The 22,918-nt window shown below is 44.1% G+C and overlaps 1 protein-coding gene across 1 annotated transcript in view; it reads left to right on the forward strand.

Moving 5' to 3' along the window:
• stk10 (serine/threonine kinase 10) overlaps window positions 1-22,918 on the forward strand; it is a 64,465-nt gene that overhangs the window by 35,814 nt on the left and 5,733 nt on the right. The window contains exons 5-12 of the mRNA XM_029671762.2: window positions 34-106; window positions 2,208-2,402; window positions 2,842-2,923; window positions 11,244-11,384; window positions 15,986-16,591; window positions 19,435-19,565; window positions 20,985-21,108; window positions 22,520-22,699. Coding sequence (XP_029527622.1) covers window positions 34-106; window positions 2,208-2,402; window positions 2,842-2,923; window positions 11,244-11,384; window positions 15,986-16,591; window positions 19,435-19,565; window positions 20,985-21,108; window positions 22,520-22,699 — 1,532 coding nt within the window. The remainder of the gene's footprint in view (window positions 1-33; window positions 107-2,207; window positions 2,403-2,841; window positions 2,924-11,243; window positions 11,385-15,985; window positions 16,592-19,434; window positions 19,566-20,984; window positions 21,109-22,519; window positions 22,700-22,918) is intronic.

Raw genomic sequence — 22,918 nt, forward strand, 5'->3', positions numbered from 1 at the left:
TGTTCTGTTTTCTTTCTGTCTCAATGCTTGCAGCGGATTTTGGCGTGTCAGCGCAAAATACCAAAACTCTGCAAAGAAGGGACTCTTTTATAGGAACACCATACTGGTGAGTACATACACATGAAAACAAAGGGGAATGACAATGGGTGTCGACAGTGATTGTGTCCAAAATGGCACCTTTTATTGGTCTCCGGTCAAAATGTAACGCACTATGTAGGGAATAGGGTGCCATTTGGGACGCACATGTCTTTAATGGGATTATGGTTGTACTGCATGACTGGATGTCAAACATCTTCTTGCTACTACCCATGGTACCTATTAAACCAGTTCTATGTTCTGCTTGATATCATAATGCATAATAGCATTCCTTACAGTAGTGCCCACTGCTCAGTCAGTGTGGTTTGATCATAGCCTTACAAGGCCCTTGGAAAAGCTCTTATGTCTTAGTTTGATTCTGGACCTTGTGCTTTAGCTGGGCCTGGCTAGTTTGCCAATAAGCATGGTTTGGTTGAAGTTAACTATTGACCAGAGCAGGTTATCCAATGTCGATTGGGATAGCTTCTCACCCTGCCCAGGTGTTGCACAATGTTCGATAGAGTCATAAATGAGATACAGATGGAATTTCATTGTGTATTCTGCTGTGAATTTGAAGCTTATTTAAAAAAAATAAGATTTATTTAACTAGGCAAGTCAGTTAAGAACAAATTGTTATTTACAATGACGGCCTACCAAAAGGCATCCTGTGGGGATGGGCTGGGATTAAAAATAAAATATAAATATAGGACAAAACACACATCCCGACAAGAGGGACAACGCAACACTACATAAGACCTAAGACAACAACCTAGCAAGGCAGCAACACATGACAACACAACATGGTAGCAGCACAAAACATGGTACAAACATTATTGGGCACAGACAACAGCACAAAGGGCAAGAAGGTAGCGACAACAATATATCACGCAAAGCAGCCACAACTGTCATTAAGAGTGTCCATGATTTGAGTCTTTGAACGAAGGGATTTAGATAAAACTGTCCAGTTTGAGTGTTTTTTGCAGCTCATTCCAGTCACTAGCTGCAGCAAATGGAAAAGACGGGCGACCCAGGGATGTGTGTTCTTTGGGGACCTTTAACAGAATGTGACTGGCAGAACGGGTGTTGTATGTGGACTACCTCAAGCTTTAAACCCTCGGAGGTAGTAATCACACCTGTGCGGAGTGGGGCATTCTTCTTACTAAACCTCATGACCTTAGTTTTGGAGGTGTTCAGAACAAGTTTAAGGGTAGAGAAAGCTTGTTGGACATTTAGAAAGCTTTGTTGTAGAGCGTTTAACACAAAATCTGGGGAGGGGCTAGCTGAGTATAAGACTCATCTGCATATAAATGGATGAGAGTGCTTCCTACTGCCTGAGCTATGTTGTTGATGTAAATTGAGAAGAGCGTGGGGCCTAGGATTGAGCTTTGGGGTACTCCCTTGGTGACCGGCAGTGGCTGAGATGGCAGATTTTCTGACTTTATACACTGCACTCTTTGAGAGAGGTTGTTAACAAACCAGGCCAAAGACCCCTCAGAGACACCAATACTCCTTAGCCGGCCCAGAAGAATGGAATGGTCTGTATCAAAAGCTTTGGCCAAGTCAATAAAAATAGCAGCACAACATTGTTTAGAATCAAGGGGAATGGTGACATCATTGAAGACCTTTATGGTTGCAGTGACACATCCGTAACCTGAGAGGAAACCAGATTGCCGTGAGAATACTACAGACATCAAGAAAACCAGTCAGTTGATTATTTTTCCAACACTTGATAAACAGGGCAAAATAGAAATATGCCTATAACAGTTAACAGTGTACCATTTCTTTATGGAACGTGTCACTTTTGATCATAAGCAAACACTGCATACCCCTCTCTCTAGAGCTCAGATAAAGTACGTTATTATGCCTACTATCCACTTGGTCAGTAAACATAGCTCAATCGAAAGTGTGTTGACATGCAAATATTGGCCGTGAGCTTGGAATGTGAACTATTTACAACTGTGTACAAGTATTTACAACTTTTGCAATATGCCAACAGCAATAAACGTGAGGGACGTTTCAGATGAATCATATGAAACCTAAACATTAACTTCAATCTTTTTTTTGTCTTAAAACGCCAGAGGGTATTTGTCCACCATATTAGAGATCCTCTATTGTACTATGTTGTATTCTAGGATGGCTCCTGAGGTGGTGATGTGTGAGACCATGAAGGACGCTCCGTATGACTACAAGGCTGACATCTGGTCCCTGGGCATCACCCTGATCGAGCTGGCCCAGATCGAGCCCCCGCATCATGAACTCAACCCCATGAGGGTCCTGCTGAAGATAGCCAAGTCTGAGCCCCCTACCCTGGAGCAACCCAGCAAGTGGTGAGAGGAGAGGAGAGGCCAGAGAGGTCTACGGGTCTACATCTGTCCTTTAAACTAAGCCGCCAGAAGCCGGTGAACACAGCAATATGAGTGTGTAAAGCTGTGGCTTTTCTAATCCGTTTTTATGAGGCGGTGTGTTCCATTGCTCAGCAGATGCGAGAGCTCGGGCCTTTTCCCCCACTCCCCAGGTGCTGAGAGCTCTCTCCAGATGTGAAGAGCATTGCTAGTGAAAGCTTTATTTGTTGAAAGAAATATAGCCGTGATTAAAGTAATGATTACCCACCTTGCAGAGCTGTGCAGCCAACTGTGTACCACATTCCTGAATCTGTTCCGTTCTAGCCTCACTGTGTCATTAAGTTATCTAGTGAAAATATCACCACCACCCCATCAGTCCTTCTCCCTTCTTTGATTCATGTTCCCGGCATTCTGTGTGTTTAAGGTCACGGGAGTTTAAGGATTTCCTGAAAAAGTCGCTGGATAAGAATCCAGAGAGTCGTCCAGACGCCGCACAGCTCTTGGAGGTAAGCTAGCCTCAGACACACTATATATACTGTTGTATACCTCGCTCTGATGTATGAGGATGTTCTCCCTCTGTCTTTTTCTCACTCTTCACAAGTCTACTGTCTTAACCTCCCAAAACATCAGCTGTTTCAGACACAAGAGGAATGGTGACATGATACGATAGGCAAATGAGCAGTACCATAAAGAGGGCATTGGGGAGATGGAGAGTGCGGAAGAGAGGGCAAGAGAGAACGTGGAAATAGACGAGGTGTCTATTAAAATGCAGGAGCCACAGCTTCCTGTGTGGGTTCCACAGCAGAGGGTAATGCTAGCAACTTGCATTCCTGTTTCCAACGAATGGCGCTTTGGGATTTCTCCTTATTCTCTCCACCCTTTGCCAATTACAGAGCCCAAAGCCTGCTGGAAGTTTAGAGGGAGATGGGAGTGGTCGTGTTCAGTGCTGCACGGAAGGTTTTGATCGCTATCATATTTATGTTTCTAGCCCGGTTAGATGGCATTGATGGCAATAAGCCCATTGAACAGCATTCATCCACACCATCTGTGACTCATGACATAGATCAGGGATCATCAACTAGATTCAGCTGCGGGAGAAGTGGATGGTCAGGGGGCCAGAACATAATTACAAATCATTTGTCAACTGAAAATTGACCGCCAGAACGGATAAGATTTGACTAAAACATAATAATTTCAAACCTTTCTTACATTTATATACAATCACATATCTATCTAAAAACATTTTTGCTCAGCAAATTTGGGGGGCTAAATTCTCACCCGCAGGCCGCCAGTTGGCAAACCCTGACATACATTGTGACAGGGGGAGGAGGCCTTGGGGTTACTTTGTGTTGTGGATCACTAATTAATAGACAGACTGGAAATCTAATTAGAGGGCAGTTTAATTACATCCATTATTCCAGTGAAAACTTGGATGATGTCCATGTGCTATATATTATGTCAGGGGACAAACATAAGTCTAGTCAATGTGACTGTAGCTCTCCTCTCTCCCCCTCTCTGTTATGGCATGTTATCACAGCTATCACAGCACCATAGTGCCCTCCAAGCTCATCACTAAGCTAAGGACCCTGGGACTGAACTCCTCCCTCTGCAACTGGATTTTGGACATCCTTACGGGTCGCCCCTAGGTGGTGAGTGTAGGCAACAACCCATCTGCCACGCTGACCCTCAACATGGGGGCCTCTCAGAGGTCCGTGCATAGTCCCCTCCTGTACTCCCAGTTCACCTACAACTCCAACATCGGTCAATTTGCTGATGACACGATGGTGGCAGGCCTGATCACCGATGACGATGAGACAGCCTATAGTTTATGCTCCCAAAAACGTTTTCGACATGCATCTGTAAAATGATAGTCTAGAAACTAAAGCTTTGGTTGTCTTCCTCTCAGGCTTCGATGTCTTCTCCCTGGACCTCCTAAATTGGCTCGTTGTCAGGTTCAAAAAGCCTCAAATTTGCCCGGGTGGCCACCAATTTTTCAACCCTTGTATTGGTCAGCCTGTTGTGTGCTTTGGTGTGTGTGTGTTCCCAAACAAGGACCAGGCAGCTGATGTTGGTGGGATTTGGAGGATGATGGAGGCAACAGGGGAAAGAGCCTCAGATCAAGAAAGTCTCTTCCACCAGGTGGCTGATAATATACGTTGGCACGACTGCCATATTGCATCTCCATCCCAAAGCCCTTGCTTGGAAGTGTACTTCGCCAGACTGCCAAGAACCTTGCCCTCATCCAGGCCAAGGTGGCGAGACACGGTAGTGATGACACCATAGGCCTTGTTGATCTCTGCACCAGACAGGATGCTCTTGCCAGCATACTTGGGGTCCAACATGTAAGCTGCGGCGTGAATGGGCTTCAGGCAGAAGTCTTCACGCTTTTTGATGTATTTCAGAACTGAAGTTTCCTCTGCTTGGAGCAACAGTGAAGTGGGCAGTGCAGTACGGATTTCTTCTCTTACATCTGCAAGCAGAGTCTGAACATCAGACAGGATGTCTCCCTCAATCTGTGCAATGGCTACTGCTATAGGTTTCATGAGTTTCAGGCTGCTTACCACTCTTTCCCAAAATACATAATCCAGGAGGATCCTCTTGATGGGGCTGTGATATTGCCATTTCTTGGAGAGACTCCTCCCCTCCAGGAGACTGTCAAACATCATGACACCACCACCCCAATGGGTGTTGCTGGGCACCTTCAATGTGGTGCTCTTATTCTTCTCACTTTGCTTGGTGAGGTAGATTGCTGCTATACCTTGATGACCCTTCACATACCTAACCATTTCCTTGGCTCGCTTGTAGTGTATCCATTGTTTCCAGTGCCATGATGTCCCTGAGGAGCAGATTCAATGCATGAGCAGCACAGCCAATGGGTGTGATGTGAGGGTAGGACTCCTCTACTTTAGACCAAGCGGCCTTCATGATCGCAGTACTGTCTGTCACCAGTGCAAATACCTTCTGTGGTCCAAGGTCATTAATGACAGCCTTCAGTTCATCTGCGATGTAGAGACCGGTGTGTCTGTTGTCCCTTGTGTCTGTGCTCTTGTAGAATACTGGTTGAGGGGTGGAGATGATGTAGTTAATTATTCCTTGCCCACGAACATTCAACCACCCATCAGAGATGATTGTAATTGTCTGCTTTCTCTATGATTTTCTTGACCTTCACTTGAACTCTGCATCCAGCAAATGAGTAGATAAAGCATGTCTGGTTGGAGGAGTGCATGTTGGGCGAAAAACATTCAGAAATCTCTTTCAAGCTCACAGGCAATGTGTATTGGAAGGTGAACCAGTTGCATACACAGCTTGAGCAAGACATTCATCAGCATTTCTCTGACAACGTTCCTCCATTGTCAATAAAACTTCTGATTCATGAGCTGTTGCTGTTTATAAGGTGTCTGATTCCTCATTTTCATCTCAAATAGAAGTCGAGGGACTTTTGTCAGAGGTTGTGAGCGCTGAGGGAATTTTATGCACTTGGCCAGATGATTCTGCATCTTTGTTGCATTCTTCACATGATTTGGTACAGTATTTCCAATTTACACCGCTTTTCCTTCTACATTAGCTGCAGTGAAATGTCTCCACACATCAGATAGTGCCTGTGGCATTTTCCTGTAAAGATTAGAAAAAAGGAGGTAAAAGACCCCAAATACAATTCCATGTACAGATAAATAGTTAAGCAGTTAGATTAAACACCTTTGTGAGATAAGATGCATGTTTTAAAATGAAACATGTATGGAAACAGGAATTAACACTAGCAGAAATTGTTAACAAGAAATTATTTAAACACTGTAGGCTACTATTTACTAGTTAACAAAAAAATAATGTATGTCGTATAAAATATATTCACCCCAGCCAGTATTGTAATCAAAACCAGAAAGCATGTAGTCCTTGGCTCGGACAGTGTAGTAGTGCGGGCTCAATAGCATCTCATTAGTGTGCAAGATCTTGAGAATCAGCTGTACATGTGATGGAAGAGTGCACTGTGCATGCAGAGGGTTGCAATTCCATGGAATTGGGGATAGATTAACCAAAATATGCCACAAGACCTATAATTGCCTTCTGTAATCCCACAAAAAAAGGTTCACTGTTATAAGTTTTAAAAAATGATAAAATTAAACAAAATTCCAAGGCTTACATTCCCGTGGAAAAATATCTGGAAATTTCCCGTGAAGTTTCCAACCCTAGTCAGAACTGCACATTTGTAATTATTTCACATTTAGCTCCATCATCAGAGTTATAGGGCAATCAGTAAACCTCAATTTATCATGCATTTTCAGATATGTGAGGGTAGCTAGCTAGCGAATGCTCATTTAGCTTGCTTCATCAGGGATTAGGCTTTTGGAAAGGGCTCGACATCTTCTGGTAAAGTTGTCAGTCAGACTTCTGTCATCACTATTATAGATGGCAAGCAAATCAAACAAAATGTGGATATAGTCATCCCTTGTTAACATCTACGGGATCGTTGTCCCCTTCACCAGACGGTTGAGCTAACCTGAGCTAATGTGATTAGCATGACATTATAAGTAACAAGAGAATTTCCCAGGTCATTGACATATCTGATATGTGCAGAAAGCTGCAATTCTTGTTAATCTAACTGCACTGTCCAATTTACAGTAGCTATTACAGTGAAATAATGCCATGTTGTTGTTTGAGGAGAGTGCACAGTTGTGTACTTAAATGTATCAAAAAAACAATTGGGCACATTTGGGCAGACTTTATACAACATTTTGAACTGTAATGCAATTGTTCATTGGATCAGTCTACTAGCTAGCGAGAACATTTTTTAAAATTGAATCTTTATTTAACTACGCAAATCAGTTAAGAACATATTCTTATTTACAATGACGGCCTGCCCCGGCCAAACACTAACCCGGACTACGGTGGGCCAATTGTGCGCCACCCTATGGCACTCCCAATCACGGCCGGTTGTGATACAGCCTTGAGTCGAACCAGGGTCTGTAGTGACACCTCTAGCACTGAGATGCAGTGCCTTAGACCGTTGCACCACTTGGGAGCCCCAAATTTGATTGACATGGTCAATCAATCAATGTAGCTTATCATGTCTGTCTGCAACAATCATGGTTAAATACTATTTAATAATGTTGAAAAGGGGATGATGTAGGCTAACTTCACTAGTTAGGCCTACGTTGGTTGGAGAAAACAGTACATTAGGTCTACTTACCATTATGTTTAGCCAACTGTACAGAGTTTCTACCGGTAGCTTGTAAAGTAAACATTATCAGCTAGATATGTAGGGTCTTAATTTGATCACCCTTTTATTGCTGAGGGTTTTCCTGCACTTAAGGAAATGCAAACTAGTGTATTCATTCCCACTTTAAAAGTAATTTCCACTTTAAAATGTCAACCTCTACAAAAAAATTCCATGAATTATAACCACATAACAATTCACATTTCTTGTAGCTGAAGGATTATTTTCCTGCTGTAGCAAACTGGCTCAAACAGTAACGTTACATGGGCAAATGGGCCCTTCTGCTGCTTAATTCCCCCATGAAAGATGGGGAAATGAACATGAACCACTCATACTTACTAGTCAGGTATAGTTCACTTATTTTATATCACTCAAATATCCAATTAATGTTGGCTACTGTCACGCAACTGAAATGACATGATCAATTGATGTTTACTGATCATTAAAATCATGCATTTTACTTGCTGTAGGCATATAACGCTGATGGGGCTGTTTTGCATGGAATAATCGAAAATGTGTAGTTCTGACTTTGCTCTTCAAGAGGTGATGATATTAGAACTAAATAATTAAAATGTATTTAACAATCCCTTGAAAACAGCACACAGTTGTCAGTGGCAAATCGAACGCTCTGGACCAAAAAGATTTGGCATGGGCCCTCAGATCCTCAAAATATTATACAGCTGCACCATTGAGATTATATTGAGTGGCTGCCTCACAGCTTGGTATGGCAACAGCTTGGCATCCGACAGTAAGAAGCCACAGAAGGCTGTGCGTACGGCCCAGTACATCACTTGGGCAGAGATCCTTGCCATCCAGGACCTCCTATACCAGGCAGTGTCAGAGGAAGGCCCTAATTTCTCAGACTCCAGCCACCCCAGTCATAAACTGTTCTCTCTGCTACTGCACAGCAAGCAGTACCGGAGAGCCAAGTCTGGGACCAAAAGGCGCCTGAACAGCTTCTACCCCCAAGCCTTAAGACAGCTGAACAGTTAATTAAATGTCTACCCTGACTATTTACATTGACCCCCCCCCCCTTTTTAGTTGCACTGACTCTCTTGTACTGGCTCTATGCACACTTACTGGACTCGACCCACACACTCACACATACTGCACTGACTCTCTTGTACTGGCTCTATGCACACTTACTGGACTCGACACACATACTACACTGACTCTCTTGTACTGGCTCTATGCACACTTACTGGACTCGACCCACACACTCACACATACTACACTGACACTCCAACACACGAACACACACACTACACACACTCACACATGCTTATTGACACCACACACACCCAGAGACACACTTTCACACTCTTCACATACGCTGTTGCTACTCTGTTTATCTATCCTGACTGCCTAGTCACTTTTACCCCAACATGCATCAAATCAAATGTTATTGGTCACATACACATGGTTAGCAGATGTTATTGGTCACATACACATGGTTAGCAGATGTTATTGGTCACATACACATGGTTAGCAGATGTTATTGGTCACATACACACATACACATGGTTAGCAGATGTTATTGGTCACATACACATGGTTAGCAGATGTTATTGGTCACATACACATGGTTAGCAGATGTTATTGGTCACATACACATGGTTAGCAGATGTTATTGGTCACATACACATGGTTAGCAGATGTTATTGGTCACATACACATGGTTAGCAGATGGTTACACATGGTTAGCAGATGTTATTGGTCACATACACATGGTTAGCAGATGTGTTATTGGTCACATACACATGGTTAGCAGATGTTATTGGTCACATACACATGGTTAGCAGATGTTATTGGTCACATACATGTTATTGGTCACATACACCTGGTTAGCAGATGTTATTGGTCACATACACATGGTTAGCAGATGTTATTGGTCACATACACATGGTTAGCAGATGTTATTGGTCACATACACATGGTTAGCAGATGTTATTGGTCACATACACATGGTTAGCAGATGTTAATACGGGTGTAGTGAAATGTTGTGCTTCTGGTTACGACAGTGCAGTACTTATTACCTCAACTACCTTGTCCCCTGCACATTGACTCTGAACTGGTACTCCTTTTATAGTCTCTTTATTGTTTTATTCTTACTATTTATTTGTATATTATTTAGATTTCTTACTTTTGAACTGCATTGTTGGGAAAGGTTCTCGTAAGTATTGTATTCGGCGCATATGACATAACGATTTGATGTCCATGGTCACCTCATCCCATATGAGGAATGTTGTATACATGTTGTCTACACAACCACATGATGAAGTATCTTAACTCCCCACGGCCGTGATGGTGGATCTGGTGGGGACCATCTTGGCCTAACCACAGATCTAGGATCAGATTATCCATGCCCAAATTCTAACTGGACCAGCAGTTGGGAGTAACTTCAGCCATTCTGTGCCTCTACCTCTGGGCCATTTGGTTGACAATGAAGCATTTGACACACCGTGGCCCATCAGCAGTCCAGGCCTGGGTGAGGGAGGCTACAGCGGTGAGGCACTCCCCTGTAGCCGTTTGCTTTCTTCACCCATTGAACGTTGGCTTAGTGTTAGCCGCTGGTTGTCTGTGCTCAGATGTCATAGTAAACATGTTGAAGCCGGAGGGGCAGAGTCTACCATAGTAGGAGTGTTGATATAGGATCAGCTTTGCCTTTTAGATCATAATGAATAAGATTACATGGACCGGGGGAGGGCTGATCCTAGATCAGCACTCCTACTCCGAGGTGCTGGGTCTCGGAGAGGGGCTGCAGTGTAAAATGACTCACTGTTCTGCTCAGCAGAAACCAAGCTTGTGGTTTTTATAATGGTTATAGAGAGGTAGCTTTTACCGTGTACCCAGGAAGTGATGTGTTTTAGAATGTCTTATCATTTCTCTTGGATTTCCAGTGAGCGAAGTCCATAAGTCTTAGTGACGTGTTTTAAAATGCTTCTCACTGTTTTATTTGATACCCTAGACACTGCTGTGTGGTGTTCAAGTACAGCACTTTGCCTGGCGTTCTCCTGTCACCTGTTTGTTAGCTGGCACTCTGTTCTCCCCTGACTCATTGCTGACTTTATTAATTTTCTGTCATTGGAGAAGTTAAAAGCTATTGCTAATGCTACCACACAGATTCAGGCAGCCCAGAGTGTCCCTTTGCGCCTCAGCCAGTCTCCTCTCACATGCCTACCTGCACCAGCTGGGCCAATTAAATTACCTGTCGTGCAAATCACCTGAATAATGGATTACTTTCTCTTTTATCTTCTCTGGGCTACCTGAACCTTTTCACAGCCTTGTTTGTGGCTGTCAAATGATCCCCTCTTAAGCCAGCTCATATTCATTCACTCTAATTAAATTATTATTCTCTTTTTAGCTCTGTCTAATCTAGGAACTTGGTATCATAAGCACATGTGGATTTGGGGTAATCAACTCTTCATTGTTTCATCAGGGTGAGCTTATACCCTGGTCTCTGGTATTCTTGCCATGGGTCGACGCAGGTGGCACATTAAGTTTCTCCCTTCAGTGAAAGTTCCTCTTTGCTTTCTATGCCCTCGGTCACTGTTCTATGTTCTTGGGTTGTAACATGGTTGTCCTGACTCCCTCTTGCCTCTGCCCCCCCCCAGCACCCCTTTGTCTGTTCGGTGAAGACTAACAGACCCCTGCAAGAGCTGGTTGCCGAGGCGAAGGCTGAAGTCATGGAGGAAATTGAGGACAATAGAGAGGAAGGAGAGGAGGATGACACTGCTGAGCTCACAGTCCCAGTGGTAAGACTTTTACTGCCAACTCTTTACTGTGTCTTCATCATCTCCCTCTTTAGTGTGTGTGTGTGTGTGTGTGTGTGAGAAAATCTCAAATAACAATTTTATTGGTCACATACACAAATTGTTGCAAAATGCTTGTTTCATACTAGCCTTATACAATAGCTCTCAAAGTGGTTTGGCTTATTCAACCAAGAATGAATCTCATTACCAATCATAATGGGAGGGAAATCAAAGGAGGGTGTGTGTAGCAATGTCATCTTAATGTCTACGTACAATAATGGCTGTATAGAATTACAGTACATCAACTTTTGACAGTTTCTATGTATGCTGACTTCAGAATGTTTCTGCTAGCACGCCCTAAACCCCACAATCCGCAGCTTCCTGTGTGTGGTCTACCCTCTAACTGGGGAGTGTATTGACTGAGCAGGGGAGGTCAGGACAGCGCTCACTGAACTGTGGGGGTGTGTCTGTGGTGTTAGGAGTGCAAACACTGAGATGGACACACACACACACACTGAGATGGGGCCGAGGGGACACACACACAGACTGAGATGGGGCCGAGGACACACACACACACACACACAGACTGAGATGGGGCCGAGGACACACACACACACTGAGATGATAGAATACAAACGCACACAAACTCGAGCACATTCTGCACATACTGATAGTCGCACACTCCCGGGGTGACATCGACCCCCAGCTGCCATTATGTCCATGATGAGGACTCTTTGTATGGTCATTCTACTATTCAAACACTAAAAGGCTATTTCTTGCACAAAGATTGTGGCTCATCCAGGATGTAAAAACAACCTCAATGGAGAATCTGCATATAAAATGGGTTAATCTGTTTCAGGGAAACAGCCCCTAAAACATCTACTATTCAAATCCTATCAGATCTATTAATCAAACACTTCTAGTTAAGTTTTTCTGTGTACTTGCCATGTGATCGAGTAATAGGTTTGTGGTTTATGCATGTATAGGGGGAAAGTGAGAGAAAATCTGAGGACACTAACTCACTGGAGCCAAACAAAGGAACAGAAACCGGAATTCATGCTTTCACACACCCACTTACCCACCGCTAAAAATACATGCTATTTGTCCTGCACACCGGCACAAATATCGCCTTAGCTTCTCCTCTTGACAACTTCCTTATTCAAAGTTTGACATGACCCCTGTTCCACAGATTTTATCTTTAAGTTAACATATATCTGATTTTTTTTATAAAATTGAAATTCGTTTTAGTAAACGACATTAGACTGGTTGGATTATTTCTAGGTGATAATGAGTCATTCATATATATATTATGTGATATGGACCTGAGGTCATTTCAGGTCGGTCATTTTGGTTGGACCCTAGCAGTTGTCTTCATTATTGTTTTTGCTAAGCTTAGCTCATCAGTATATCAGCTGTCTGTCTTGTCCTCTAGTCTTATAGCTGCTGCTGACGCAGTCTGAAATCAGCAGATGCTCCAAACTGCTTTCACCTCACAAACACAAACCCCCCGCCCCAGAGGGAAACTCCAGGCCTGAGAGTGCATCTTTCAGGAAACCTTAGACCTCCTTTGCGCTCGCACGCACACACACGCGCAGGAACCTACAGCATGTGCATTGGCGGAGTGTAGAGGTTGTGAACAGCCCTCTCAGGGCCTGGGGCCTCATTTATCAAAGTTGCATGCGAACGTGCGTGCGAAAAAAGACTAAACCTCGCGTGCGCTAGTTTTCCTGCAAAGGTTGGTATTTATACGTTTTGAATTTGATGGGAAAGTGTGTGTATTGCCACACAAATCCCAGACCATGTGTATGCGCAACTTCTAGTGGTTGATCAACTGTATTGCATGCAAATGTTGTTGTTGGGAGAAATGGAGGTGTTTGACGCACATTAATTATAATAATGGTAGGGTAATAACATTAAAACGTCTAGGCCTAATGATGAAATATATGCATATGTTGGTAAAAAGATCCCATACCCAGTTTGCATAGCAGAATGTCGCTTAATATATTTATTTTAATTTGATTATATATAGGCCTAAATCATAATCATATAGCAGGACGTGTCCCTCGTTTTCTGACATGACTGGTATATTCCCGCTACACAACCAATATTAGGATACCATTTATCCATCGCTGTTTCAATAACTAACCATGCTACCATTTATTCATCGCTCATTCAATAACTAACCATGCTACCATTTATCCATCGCTGTTTCAATAACTAACCATGCTACCATTTATTCATCGCTCATTCAATAACTAACCATGCTACCATTTATCCATCGCTGTTTCAATAACTAACCATGCTACCATTTATTCATCGCTCATTCAATAACTAACCATGCTACCATTTATCCATCGCTCATTTAATAACTAACCATGCTACCATTTACCCATCGCTCATTCAATAACTAACCATGCTACCATTTACCCATCGCTCATTCAATAGCTAACCATGCTACCATTTACCCATCTCTCATTCAATAGCTAACCATGCTACCATTTACCCATCGCTCATTCAATAACTAACAATGCTACCATTTACCCATCGCTCATTCAATAACTAACCATGCTACCATTTACCCATCGCTCATTCAATAACTAACCATGCTACCATTTACCCATCTCTCATTCAATAGCTAACCATGCTACCATTTACCCATCTCTCATTCAATAGCTAACCATGCTACCATTTACCCATCGCTCATTCAATAGCTAACCATGCTACCATTTACCCATCGCTCATTCAATATCTAAACATGCTACCATTTACCCATCGCTCATTCAATAACTAACCATGCTACCATTTACCCATCGCTCATTCAATAACTAACCATGCTACCATTTACCCATCGCTCATTCAATAACTAACCATGCTACCATTTACCCATCGCTCATTCAATAACTAACCATGCTACCATTTACCCATCGCTCATTCAATAACTAACCATGCTACCATTTACCCATCGCTCATTCAATAACTAACCATGCTATCATTAGTCATCGCTCATTCAATAACTAACCATGCTACCATTTATCCATTGCTCATTCAATAACTAACCATGCTACCATTTATCCATTGCTCATTCAATAACTAACCATGCTACCATTTATCCATTGCTCATTCAATAACTAACCATGCTACCATTTACCCATCGCTCATTCAATAACTAACCATGCTACCATTTACCCATCGCTCATTCAATAACTAACCATGCTACCATTTACCCATCGCTCATTCAATAGCTAACCATGCTACCATTTATCCATCGCTGTTTCAATAACTAACCATGCTACCATTTACCCATCGCTCATTCAATAGCTAACCATGCTACCATTTACCCATCGCTCATTCAATAACTAACCATGCTACCATTTATCCATCGCTCATTCAATAGCTAACCATGCTACCATTTACCCATCGCTCATTCAATAACTAACCATGCTACCATTTACCCATCGCTCATTCAATAACTAACCATGCTACCATTTACCCATCGCTCATTCAATAACTAACCATGCTACCATTTACCCATCGCTCATTCAATAACTAACCATGCTATCATTTACCCATCGCTCATTCAATAACTAACCATGCTACCATTTACCCATCGCTCATTCAATAACTAACCATGCTACCATTTACCCATCGCTCATTCAATAGCTAACCATGCTACCATTTACCCATCGCTCATTCAATAACTAACCATGCTACCATTTACCCATCGCTCATTCAATAACTAACCATGCTACCATTTACCCATCGCTCATTCAATAACTAACCATGCTACCATTTACCCATCGCTCATTCAATAACTAACCATGCTACCATTTACCCATCGTTCATTCAATAACTAACCATGCTACCATTTACCCATCGCTCATTCAATAACTAACCATGCTACCATTTATTCATCGCTCATTCAATAACTAACCATGCTACCATTTACCCATCGCTCATTCAATATCTAAACATGCTTGAAAGTAAATAGACTGGTAACCTATGACCGTATGGGTAGGCTACAGTATTGTTTTGCGATATGAGCGTGGCATAATAGCCTACTTAATCTTAGAGCCTATACCAAGACAGGAGATAGTTTGATAAATTACAATCATTTGTTGCTAGAATCTCCTAGAATCCTAGAATCTCCACGTATGCCAGAATTTAGTAAGAAATGTACGCACGGTTGATAAATGAGCTACCAGCTAGTTCATTCTGGTATTAATATCTGTAGATTTCTCCAGTTGTGTTTAGAGGAGCCAGTTGAAAGGCTGGCCGCAGTCGTAAATATGGCAGATGACGTTGTTTGTTTAACGCTCCAAGACAGCTCATACTTATCTCAGGTTCTCTGAGCAGGGAGACTTGATGTAGGTCAGAGTTTCAACAGGAATAACTTCATTCCACGAGACAGTACCACTAAAAGTTAACACCAGCTTTCTGCTGCAATATGAAGCCAAGAGACTAAGACTATTAGGCATTAAGGCTACATCCATTTAATTTGGCTCATATTAGAGTGATTACTTTCAACATTGGCACTGAAGGTGCTTCTGGCTGCTGACAGCCACAAATAACAATGGATTTCTTCTCCTTTCCTCTCTTCTCTCCAGTCTCCAGACAAGGACCCGTCTCAGACTAGTCTAGAAGGGGACCAACCCACAGACACACCCTCCAAAACCCCTGTGGTGGATGAGGCCAAACCCCTCCTAAGACCGCCCCACAAGGTCGATGACCAGCTGATGGACCGACAACTCCCCGACGATGGCATCAGCATCGTGGACTCGGACAAGCCCGAGAGCGAGACCTCCGGTAAGACCGCCTCTGACTCGGGCATCGAGGATGGGAAGAGCACCCCCACTTCGGACGAGGGCAAGCCCGTGGACACCCCCGAGACTGAGAACCCACCCCTGCTGGCACAGCCTAAGGTGGTAGAGGTACCAGAGATACCCCAAAGCCAGGAGGAGGGCAGCACCCTTATCCCAGACCCCACACCTCTGATCGGGATGAATGGCAGCATGAGGAGTGGGCCTCCGGAGAGGGCCTCTATAGGGGCTAACATGGACAACCTGATGCCCCACCACAATGCCAATGGCAGAATCTCCAAGAGGTACTCTGACGCGGGAAGCATGTCTGCCTCTGAGAGCATGGACATCAGCCTCAACCTGTCAGGAGACATGTCAGTCAACAAGGACGACGGGACCCTCTCCTCCAGGGTGGTGAGTAATCCCATGTTTAATGTCACATTCCACTGAAGATTTACCACAGTCTTTTACCAAAAAGTCTACGACTTAACTTTTGTATGATTATTTCCACGGCCAGGCTCCAGTAGCTTACTGAGCTATGGCCTTGGTGTACCTGCTCTGACTTGGGGTGAGACCGCTGTGACTTCCCTGGGCTGCATTTTACATAACAATGGCTACCTGTGGACACGGTTAACACATTCCACGGTTAACACCTACTCACAAAGCAACTGTTTTGAGAATGCCGAGGTTGTTGAACTCTCATTAACATAATCACTGGAAACACTAGTGAGTGAGCTTCAGTTTTGTTATGTTACTTTTATTCAAGGCCTGGAGATAATTAGCCTTAGTGAAGCTATAGTTATACGCTTACATATTTTATATCAAGATGTAACTGGTTAAACCCGAACTTCTAAAGAGAAAAAAATGACCATTCAAAGATGGTATGATGGAGTAGAGCAGGGATGGGCAACTGGCTGTCTCCTTTTGATGGCCCTCGGATCAATTTTAGGAACTCAGTCGAGGTCTCAACTTACTGTTGCGAGTCAGAATACTAGAATTTAGAAATTTGGTTGTGCATCAACAGTTTTTCCTCTTATGTCAGTCCCTGATAGTCACATGCCAGTATTTTTTGTATTGCTAAATTAGTTTAAAGGCCAGCTATCTAAACTTGTTCTCATGGTCGAATTGTCACAGTGTCACTCAGATATCATATTAAAAACTGCAAAATTTCTCTCCACTCTATAGCAAAATGTGTAGAATTGCAGGAAATGAGTTGTGCTAATTTTTCTCTCTGCCCCATGTCCTTTTAAAAAGTCATCAGACTTTCTATGCTTCCCATTAAGTTTTGTTTTTGCATCTTTTACTTTCGGTTTTGTACACCAGCTTCAAACTGCTGAAAATCATATTTTTGGTTATGTAAAATATATCTCACAGCGGTTAACATGGGTCAATGATTCTCTACACTATACTTGTTTTGTTACATAAACTGAAATTAAGCAAACTATTAGAATTTTAGCGACCAGAAAATGGAGCAGCGATTTCTGCGTAGGGCTGCTTTAAAGCGGAAATCAACATTTGAAACAATAACGAAGCGTCCTGCCTGAGCTTTCTGGGTAAAAAGCTGAGGGATGGGGCTCATTGACAGAGCTATGGATGCAAGGACTGATCATCCATGATATCAATATTATAGTTTTAACCATGTTTTGAGGCTACAGTGTTTGTTTAAATGTACTTTCTTTAAACAAGCTTATATTTTTGGTTCTGATGGGGTATGACCGCTGAACTAAGCTCATGAGGCATTTCTAAGTTATATTCTTCAAGAATCAATGGGTACACATCATTCATTGATAAGTCCACAAATGGATCTAGCAACTGCAGATTGCCCCTTTAAACAATTCATAACCTGAATTCATCCATTTTGGATCTTGTCAAGCAGTAGAACTCCACTGACTACAAGCTGATATTTTTAAGTAAAAAAAAAAGCTGCATTTCTAGCAAAAAGGCTCTGAGATGGAATCAAACTACTGTTCTCTGGGAAATGGACACATCCATCCTTTAATGCCAAGTCTGTTTGAACTAATGTGACTCCATTTTCCATTCTTTATGACCAATGGCTCTTTGTCTTGAGCTTTATTCAGCATTCAGAATTGTGGATGTCGTTTCTATGCGGCAATTGTTGCTGGGGGAGCTTTTGGTTGTTTATGGACTGTCCATCACTGGAGTTCTATTCACTGTTGGACATGTGTTCCGTTTGTGATGTCTTTTTTCCACAACAGATTATTCAGCCGCCCCCCACTGGGCTAAATTAATGGGATTTTTGTGTTTGTGTAAGTGTGAGGTTGTGTTCAGGAGAGATGGGCAGGTCAGGAGGACCAGGGGTTTATGAATGGAGATCACAGGGAGGGAGGCTATAGCCAAAATGAGAGGCTCCAGCAGAGCTGCTGCTGCTCTACAGACCCCTGGGCCCCCTGAGAACACTGGATGTGTGCTCACTTGTTCACGTACATACGCACAGTGTGCACACACGCACAGAGTGTCTCTGTCAAAGGTTTAGAATGGCTACAGCAGGACATGTTTACTTCTCTGGTGAGAGATGTAGAGAGAACAGAGTTTGTTCAGCTGGACCTATACACTTTCATTTTTCATCAATAGGATGAAAATTATTTCCACTAATAATTTTGAAATGTAGCCGTGTCACCCAGGGTCATGCTACTCTTCCTGGGGAGAGACAGAAGTAGGTCTGACCCAGTAAGAATCAGTGTAGAGCCTGACTATCTTTGTACTGTGTTGGGGGTTGACAGAGCTCTGTTGTCAGAGAGAATCTCACTTCCTGCTTGGCTCTCCCTCCCTGTGCAGCAGAGCAGTGTGATTATAGAGGAACCTGCCCAGCAGGATCACATAGTCTTACACAAGTACTGCTCTTTCCTGTCAACTGGCAGGCAGGCTATACAGTGTTCTCCATTCACCACCTTCTCCTTTTAAAGACACTAGTGTGTTGTTCTCATGTTTCAAGGAAAGGAAACAAAACATGAAGTGGACTATTTCCTGATTTAAAAATGGTCTTAACAGTGTAAACAACACTGCTGCAGTCAGTCACCCAATTATGACACTAAACACACAGTCTTACTCTATATATTAGCCTCTTTATCACTCTCTACCTGTCTCTCTCTCTCTCTTTCCCTCTCATTTTCAAGGGGCTTTATTGCAAGTGAAATAAACAATAAAAAGTGAACAGTAAATATTACACATTCCAAAATAATAGAGGAAAAAAGTTGTAACTGTGCAAAAAGTTAAAGTACTCCCTCTCCCCTTTCTAGGACTCTCGCTTCTCCAATAAGACATTGAAGCGCACCAGGAAATTTGTCATCGACGGCGTGCAGGTCAGTGTGACCACATCCAAGATCATCAGCGACGATGAGAAGAAAGATGAAGAGATGAGGTTTCTCAGGCAAGTCTTACTGCTTCCTGGTAAACCCTTCTTGTTTTCTCCCTGAATCAAGGTCATGAAAAAGGGCCGGGTCTACTTCGTCTCTCTGTATAAAACAGGATCTCTGGTACACTGAGTTGTTGAGAGCCTGGGCTGTGTTCGGATGTTCCTAATGTAAACAGACTATTTTGGGCATCCTGGTCTGCTCTTTTCCCTTTTGAGATCAGTGCACAAATACACAAGAGGAGCTTTGTGACAGCAACAAGTGGCTAGACTTCATCTGAAAAGAATTCAGCTGAAAAATGACAAATGTCAATATATGAGACAATGGCCACAGATCAGTGTGAGTCGTGTGAGCAACATGGCATGGAACATTCTATATTCCTTAGTGATAAGGAAGGATTGTGATAAATCCCTAACAGTGATAAGATATTTAGTTTACTAGTAAACACAATGTATACTGTAAGTCGCTCTGGATAAGAGCGTCTGCTAAATGACTTAAATGTAATGTAAATGTATACCAGTCACTGGTTTTATATGGGACAAATATTTCACTATTTCACATGACTATTATGACTCCCTAAATCCCCCCCAATCGACAACATAGATAATCTGGAAATTGAGGGGTTTACAATCAGAGTTCAAAGTGTTCTGAACAGTCATTCTCCCTGATTTGAAGACCTTGAGCCAGTAGCCTGGTGTTCTCACTGCCATCTAGTGGTGATAATGTGACACCACACCCTGTGTTGGTTCATCAGTTCACTATATGGTTCAGACACTGTCACTCACGCACTTGCTATCTGGTAGTCAGATTCCTCTTATTTCTAAGCTCTCTGTTGTCATCGTCATGGAGGGAGCAAGACTATTCCCTGAACACTCCTCTTATCTCATGGAGAGAATATATTCTGTCTTCTAATATGAAAAACTTTTGTGTCATGGTGCTTATAACTGATTCAGTCTACAATGTCGTGACTGACTGTTTATAACTGATTCAGTCTACAATGTTGTGACTGACTGTTTATAACTGATTCAGTCTACAATGTTGTGACTGACTGTTTATAACTGATTCCGTCTACAATGTCGTGACTGACTGTTTATAACTGATTCAGTCTACAATGTCGTGACTGACTGTTTATAACTGATTCAGTCTACAATGTCGTGACTGACTGTGTATAACTGATTCAGTCTACAATGTCGTGACTGACTGTGTATAACTGATTCAGTCTACAATGTCGTGACTGACTGTTTATAACTGATTCAGTCTACAATGTCGTGACTGACTGTTTATAAGATCTTTGATGCATTATTTGCCTCCAAGTCTTTTTAGGCAATGCCATATCTCCCAGTGCTTTTACTGTCAAAGTATGTGAAGGTCAAGACCTATGACAGTAAGAATATTTTAACTTTGTGTGTCGTGTGTGTGTGTGTGTGCCCGCGCAGGCGTCAGGAGCTGCGGGACCTGCGTCTGCTGCAGAAGGAGGAGCACCGTGCTCAGGCCTTACTCAACACCAAGCTGGACGCTCAAAGAGAGCAAATGCAGCGACGCTTCGACCAGGAGATGAACGTAGGTCTACACACACACACACACACACCCCTCATTTAGTGTTTGCACTGATAGAGGCTTCTGACACACGTGTGTGTCACTAATGGATGAAATCCCAGAATTCCTTCTTCCTCCATCTACACCAACACCATGATATTAGCTGAGTTCACACCAACACCTACGCACTAGTGTCACATCAACCTGTCCCTGTCGTGTCAACGCCCCCCTCCCCCGCCGTGTCAACGCCCCCTCCCCCGCCGTGTCAACGCCCCCCTCCCCCCCCCCGCCGTGTCAACGCCCCCCCCCGCCGTGTCCCCCCTCCCCCGCCGTGTCAACGCCCCCTCCCCCGCCGTGTCAACGCCCCCTCCCCCGCCGTGTCAACGCCCCCTCCCCGCCGTGTCAACGCCCCCTCCCCGCCGTGTCGTGTCAACGCCCCCTCCCCGCCGTGTCGTGTCAACGCCCCCTCCCCGCCGTGTCGTGTCAACGCCCCCTCCCCCCGCCGTGTCGTGTCAACGCCCCCCCCCGCCGTGTCGTGTCAACGCCCCTCCCCCCGCCGTGTCCCAACGCCCCCTCCCCCCGCCGTGTCGTGTCAACGCCCCCCCCCCCGCCGTGTCGTGTCAACGCCCCCTCCCCCGCCGTGTCGTGTCAACGCCCCCTCCCCGCCGTGTCGTGTCAACGCCCCCTCCCCGCCGTGTCGTGTCAACGCCCCCCTCCCCCGTGTCAATGCCCCCTCCCCGTGTCGTGTCAACGCCCCCTCCCCCCCGTGTCGTGTCAACGCCCCCTCCCCCGCCGTGTCGTGTCAACGCCCCCTCCCCCGCCGTGTCGTGTCAACGCCCCGCCCCCCCCCGCCGTGTCGTGTCAACGCCCCCTCCCCGCCGTGTCGTGTCAACGCCCCCTCCCCGCCGTGTCGTGTCAACGCCCCCCCCCCCGTGTCGTGTCAACGCCCCCTCCCCCCGCCGTGTCGTGTCAACGCCCCTCCCCCGCCGTGTCGTGTCAACGCCCCCCTCCCCCGCCGTGTCGTGTCAAAGCCCCCTCCCCCGCCGTGTCGTGTCAAACCCCCTCCCCCGCCGTGTCGTGTCAAAGCCCCCTCCCCGCTGTGTCGCGTCAACGAAGAAGACCTCTGTCATGTCTGTCAATTGACAGATTAAGTAATTTATTTGTTAATGTGTCAAGCACCCACCTAATAATAATAATAATAATTGTATTATTTTTAAATGTGGGATATTATCTCTGATACCCTTTTGACATTTTACAAGTTATATAAAACTAAAATGTACATTCTACTTTTTCCACAGTAACCTCTCCTACCCTCTCCAGCACTAACTCCTTCCAGCCCATCTGGATGACCAGGATCATGGCTACTTATGATATAAATATGGTGATAGTTTATTTGATGGTGAAGGTGTTCAATTTCTTTCTCTGCTCCTCCCAGGCGAAGAAGAAGTACTACGACACGGAGCTGGAGACTCTGGAGAAGCACCAGAAGCAGACCATTGAGAAGATGGAGACGGACCACACTGTGAGGCTCAGGGACGAGACCAAACACATCCGCGCCGAACAGGAACGCGACTACACCAAGTTCCAGGAGCAGATGAAGCAGAAGAAGAAGGAGGTGAGAGGAGGGAGCGAGAGAAAATATGTGTGTGTGTGTACATGTTTTACTATACCTAAAACAACACAAATTCAGAGAAGTGAGGATCTCACTTGTAAAAAGGCTTTTTCTGGCTTAGGGGTTGGAATCAATTGTTGCTCCAGTAAAAGTCCTCACATGTATGTATAGTAAGACGTGTGTGTGTGTGTGTGTGTGTGTGTGTGTGTGTGTGTATCAAGC

This window comes from Oncorhynchus nerka, linkage group LG10, assembly GCF_034236695.1.
Source record: "Oncorhynchus nerka isolate Pitt River linkage group LG10, Oner_Uvic_2.0, whole genome shotgun sequence".
Classification (NCBI taxonomy): domain Eukaryota; kingdom Metazoa; phylum Chordata; class Actinopteri; order Salmoniformes; family Salmonidae; genus Oncorhynchus; species Oncorhynchus nerka.